Source organism: Pristiophorus japonicus, chromosome 4 (assembly GCF_044704955.1).
Source record: "Pristiophorus japonicus isolate sPriJap1 chromosome 4, sPriJap1.hap1, whole genome shotgun sequence".
Taxonomy (NCBI): Eukaryota; Metazoa; Chordata; class Chondrichthyes; family Pristiophoridae; genus Pristiophorus; species Pristiophorus japonicus.
This window is the reverse complement of record NC_091980.1, coordinates 155,298,283-155,304,282: the sequence shown is the minus strand read 5'-3', so window position 1 is coordinate 155,304,282 and position 6,000 is coordinate 155,298,283. Positions and strand designations below refer to the sequence as shown.

At 47.8% G+C, this 6,000-nt stretch overlaps 1 protein-coding gene across 2 annotated transcripts in view; it reads right to left on the bottom strand.

Annotated features, from left to right (window-relative positions):
• Positions 1–753: 753 nt before the first annotated feature.
• lrrc57 (leucine rich repeat containing 57) overlaps positions 754–6,000 on the bottom strand; it is a 16,520-nt gene continuing 11,273 nt past the window's right edge. For both annotated transcript variants that reach the window (XM_070878676.1, XM_070878677.1), the window contains exons 5-6: positions 2,463–2,648; positions 754–1,457 (exon numbers count right to left, since the gene is read on the bottom strand). In XM_070878676.1, the coding sequence (XP_070734777.1) occupies positions 1,416–1,457; positions 2,463–2,648 (228 nt within the window). In that variant the 3' untranslated portion in view covers positions 754–1,415. The remainder of the gene's footprint in view (positions 1,458–2,462; positions 2,649–6,000) is intronic.

Below are 6,000 nucleotides of genomic sequence, written 5' to 3'. Positions count from 1 at the left end.
ACAGATTATCTGGTCATTATCAAATTGCTGTGTGTGGGAGCTTGCCAAGTGCAAGTTGGCTGCCGCATTTTCCACATTACAACAGTGACTTCATTGGCTGTAAAGTGCTTTGAGACGCCCGGTGGTTGTGAAAGATGCTATATAAATGCAAGTCTTTCTGGTGCTGGAGGATGGCTCCCCACTCTTTCCCTTCCACCCCCCAAACTAGTATCTAATTACTTCGTTCAGCCATTCCTAGGTTTTTTGTGAATCTCTACAACTTTCGACGGATATTGCCCCATCTCCTGGCCTGTACCTGTAATAATAACCCAAGTCAACTCCCCACCCTGACTCGTCTCTGCCAGGGGAGGATGTTACTGGTGTCTCTGCTGCACATACGCACAGCTTTCTCAAAGGATCAAACTATTTCCCTCCGTTCCAGCGCAATTATGATGTTGTAGGGGCTGCGTGATTCTTGCTGTCATGTTTCAGTGACTGTAGGGCAGCTTGTTTCTAGGTTCCTCTTTGCCCCTTTCAGCACACTCTAACGTCATGTTGGGGGTCCCTTGCCTCAGCGAGTGGCAATTGATCTTCCTGCTCCGGGTGTGAGCGGTGGCCAGTGCCTAGTGATAGGTGAGGGGGAGACCAAAGGAAACCATTGCCCTCACTCTGCCCTTTCTTCACACCAGGTTGCCCCAGGGCTCCCTGCCGCTACTCCCCCACATCAAATCGAAGAGGGGAAAAAAAAAAAGGTGCACAATTAATAAAGAAGCATTTTATGTGCAAAGTGTTTTATTTTATATATACACACACCGGTGTTCGATATGACAGATGGAATGGACCCAGAACTCACCAACAAGAGGTTAGACCAGGTGCTGTGGCTGCACCATCACCTTTAGCCTAGAATTATTGGTAGCACTGGAACCTGCCTTGGTCCCGGGCAGCAGCTTCATTGCCAGCAAGTCACAGCTTCAAGCTGATGCTGGGCTTCTCCCAACCGTTATGAAGTAGGGGATATCGGAAAGAATGGCGGGGTTACCGGAGCCATCTCCCAGACTTGGGAACAGGCCCTAAGTTAACCCCAGACCACCCGCCGCCCCGAACGTGCAAAGTGGACACAAGGTGCAACTGCAGGAGATTCTATCAGGAGCGAGCAGGGCCGTGTGCCCCCATGTTCACAGCAGCTTAAAAGACACTAGAGTACAATGCATTTTATAGATAACAGGCAGCGTATCAGCTTTGCTAATCCCAGTAACTGGAATACAGGCAGGACTGGGACCTTCGACATCGCATCACACTGCTCCTTCCACGGGTTGGAGTCACCTCCGCTGTAGCGACTATCACAAGTTAATACTACCCTTTAATCAGCTGCCCAGATAAGCTGGGCCATCATCCCATGGCTGAGGGAGAGACATCGGACCCGGGTTTCTCTCCAATCAAGTGAATTTCTTCTTTGTTGCTGTGAAGCGTTCCATGTACTAAGGGGGAGAAAAACACAAATCAGACCACCGTACACTCACACAGGACTGGCCCCCTCAATCACCCCCGCACTCTCACTCAGGACTGTCCCACTCACTCGAGACCATCCCTACAATTACTATGAACTATGCCTTTACTCGGCTGCCCCCCCACCCCCCCGCAACAACTCCAATCAGATGGAAACTAACCCCAGAAATTCCAGCCCTGCCCCCAATCTCTGCAAATTCTCCCTTCAAACTCAGCCTTTCCCACTCTGGGCCGTGCACTGGAGTCGGATCAGCATCAGGCTCGCAGTGCAGAGATGAACTGAATTATTCTGTGGGCTGTTACATCGAGAGATTTTACATCACAGAACAACTCTGGACCAAAGCTCACCACTCCCACCCCCTTCACATCAGTCATCTCATAGCCCTGCTGCAGTCCATTTAAGAGAATGGGTTTAGATTGGCTGGGGTTTTAAAGGGTATGGAGAGTGGGAATAGACTGGGTGGGATATAAAGGGTATGGGAAGAGGCCAGGAGAGTGGGATTAGACTGGATAGGATATTAAAGGGTATGGGGAGAAGCCAGACAGTGGGATTACACAGGGTGGGATAGAAAGGGTATGTGGAGTGAGGAGAATGGGATTAGACTGGGTGGGATATAAAAGGTATAGGGAGAGGGCGGGACAGTGGGATTACACAGGGTGGGATATAACGGGTATGGGGAGAGGGCAGGACAGTGGGATTAGACTGGATAGCTTACATGGAGCAAGCCACTGGCGCAGACCGGATGAATGGAATGGCCTGGTTGGTGTACTTGAAGTAAAACCTGCCGGTGCTCTAAGTGCAGCAGGTGTGAAAATCTGGTTTGGGCTCCGATCGGTAAATCGCCGAATCGCTTCACATGGGATCTTGTGTCAGAACTGGCACATTACACCAGACATGTGAACCTGCCCTTTCTGCTTCAGGTGTTGACTCCACCGTCGGCACTACCGATCAGAGCCCTTCCCGCTTTGTGACCAACCTTTTCATATCCCTCCAGGTCTCGCAGATTCCTTATTTCAAAGAGATTTCCCTCGACAGCCAGCAGGGATATCGGGGAGTCGGCCAGGATGCTGACAGGGATCATGGTGATTTCTAAACAGTTCTCTTCCAGCCGCAAAACCTTCAGCCGTGGACAGCGGGAGATGTTCGGTGAGATCTGAGAGATCTGAAAGTAGGAAATGATCACTTACATCTCAAACTATATCTTCACAGATTGCAAACAGAAATCCTTATAAAACTAGCAGCTTATGGTGCACAACTAATAGTGCATACCCCTCACATTGTGCACAACTAACGTACACCCCTCATACTGTGCACAACTAATAATAGGAACAGGAGTAGGCCAGTCAGCCCCTTGAGCCTGTTCCGCCATTCAATTAGATCATTGTTAACCACTTCAAGGTACAGCGCGAGCTGGTGCAGGAGGGCGACGGCAGCGAAGAGGGGCGTCATCAAGGTCCAGGTCGGTGATTGGAGCGTGGAGAGATACAGCAGGAGCGGCGAGGTCGGGGCGAAGGAACGGCGAGAAACATAGAAAATAGGTGCAGGAGTAGGCCATTCGGCCCTTCGAGCCTGCACCGCCATTCAATATCATGGTTGATCATTCCCTCACTACCCCTTTCCTGCTTTCTTTCCATACCCCTTGATCCCCTTAGCCGTAAGGGCCATATCTAACTCTCTCTTGAATATATCCAATGAACTGGCATCAACAACTCTCTGCGGCAGGGAATTCCACAGGTTAACAACTCTGAGTGAAGAAGTTTCTCTTCATCTCAGTCCTAAATAGCTTAACCCCTTATCCTTAGACTGTGACCCCTGGTTCTGGACTTCCCCAACATCGGGAACATTCTTCCTGCATCTAACCTGTCCAGTCCCGTCAGAATTTTATATGTTTCTATGAGATCCCCTCTCATCCTTTTAAACTCCAGTGAATACAGGCCCAGTCGATCCACTCTCTCCTCATATATGTCACTCCTGCCATCCCGGGAATCAGTCTGATGAACCTTCGCTGCACTCCCTCAATAGCAAGAACGTCCTTCCTCAGATTAGGAGACCAAAACTGAACACAATATTCCAGGTGGGGCCTCACCAAGGCCCTGTATAACTGCAGAAAGATCTCCCTGCTCCTATACTCAAATCCCCTCGTTATGAAGGCCAATATACCATTTACCTTCTTCACTGCCTGCTGCACCTGCATGCCAACTTTCAATGACTGATGTACCATGACACCCAGGTCTCGTTGCACCTCCCCTTTTCCTAATCTGCCACCATTCAGATAATATTCTGCCTTCGTGTTTTTGCCACCAAAGTGGATAACCTCACATTTATCCACATTATACTGCATCTGCCATGCATTTGCCCACTCACCTAACCTGTCCAAGTCACCCTGCAGCCTCTTAACGTCCTCCTCACAGCTCACACCGCCACCCAGTTTAGTGTCATCTGCAAACTTGGAGATATTACATTCAATTCCTTCATCTAAATCATTAATGTATATTGTAAAGAGCTGTGGTTCCAGCACTGAGCCCTGCGGCACCCCACTAGTCACTGCCTGCCTTTCTGAAAAGGACCCGTTTATCCCGACTCTCTGCTTCCTGTCTGCCAACAAATTCTCTATCCACGTCAGTACATTACCCACAATACTGTGTGCTTTCATTTTGCACACCAATCTCTTTTGGGACCTTGTCAAAAGCCTTTTGAAAGTCCAAATACACCACATCCACTGGTTCTCCCTTGTCCACTCTACTAGTTACATCCTCAAAAAATTCCAGAAGATTTGACAAGCATGATTTCCCTTTCATAAATCCATGCTGACTTGGTCCGATCCTGTCACTGCTTTCCAAAAGCACTGCTATTTCATCTTTAATAATTAATTCCAACATTTTCCCCACTACTGATGCCAGGCTAACCGGTCTATAATTACCCGCTTTCTCTCGCCTTCCTTTTTTTTAAAAAAGTGGTGTTACATTAGCTACCCTCCAGTCCATAGGAACTGATCCAGAGTCGATTGGCTCTGATCACCAATGCATCCACTATTTCTTGGGGCACTTCCTTAAGTACTCTGGGATGCAGACTATCAGACCCCGGGGATTTATCGGCCCTCAATCCCATCAATTTCCCTAACACAATTTCCCGCCTAATAAGGATTTCCTTCAGTTCCTCCTTCTCACTAGGCCCTCAGTCCCCTAGTATTTCCGGAAGGTTATTTGTGTCTTCCTTCGTGAAGACAGAACCAAAGTATTTGTTCAACTGGTCTGCCATTTCTTTGTTCCCCATTATAAATTCACCTGGATCTGACTGCAAGGAACCTACGTTTGTCTTCACTAATCTTTTTCTCTTCGCATATCTTTAGAAGCTTTTTCAATCAGTTTTTATGTTTCCAGCAAGCTTCCTCTCATACTCTATTCCCCCCCCCCCCCTAATTAAACCTTTTGTCCTCCTCTGCTGAAATCTAAATTTCTCCCAGTCCTCAGGTTTGCTGCTTTTTCTGGCCAATTTATATGCCTCTTCCCTGGATTTAACACTATCCTTAATTTCCCTTGTTAGCCACGGTTGAGCCACCTTCCCCGTTTTATTTTTACTCCAGACAGGGATGTACAATTGTTGAAATTCATCCATGTGATCTTTAAATGTCTGCCATTGCCTATCCACCGTCAATCCTTTTAGTATCATTTGCCAGTCTATTCTAGCCAATTCATGCCTCAAACCATTGAAGTTACCTTTCCTAAGTTTAGGACCCTAGTCTTTGAATTAACTGTGTCACTCTCCATCTTAATAAAGAATTCTACCATATTATGGTCACTCTTCCCCAAGGAGCCTTGTACAAAATTACTAATTAGTCCTTTCTCATTACACATCACCCAGTCTAGGATGGCCAGCCCTTTAGTTGGTTCCTCGACATATTGGTCTAGAAAACCATCCCTAATACACTCCAGGAAATCCTCCACCATCGTATTGCTACAAGTTTGGTTAGCCCAATCTATATGTAGATTAAAGTCGCCCATGATAACTGCTGTACCTTTATTGCACGCATCGCTAATGTAGAGGGATGTGATTGGGACCCAGGATAGGCGCGAGTTCGGGGCCAGGGGTCCAGGGGCAGCACAGGTCAGCCCTCACTGCGATATGTGTGCGCACTAGGTCCGTGCAACAGAGCAGAACTCCAGTTGTCTTGGGTATCCCTTGGCACTGGACCAAGACCGAGCTCTGTCAAGCTCGTGTGGTAGCTGGGGTGCAACGGCCACCCCACGTTAAAAAAATCCTTCATTGAAACACCTGTGAACTCATCCGTTTTTGGTGTGGAAACAAGTCATCCACGCTTCGAGGGACTGCCTATGATGATAGTGATGTTGATCAGTACCTTAACTCCATCTACCTGCCGTGGTTCCATAACCCTTCACACCCTTTGCATAACGAAAATCTATTAATCTCAGTTTTGACATTTTCAATTGACCCCCAGCCTCAACAGCTTTTGGATGAAAGAGTTTTCCTCTGCCCTTTGTGTGAAGAATTCCCTC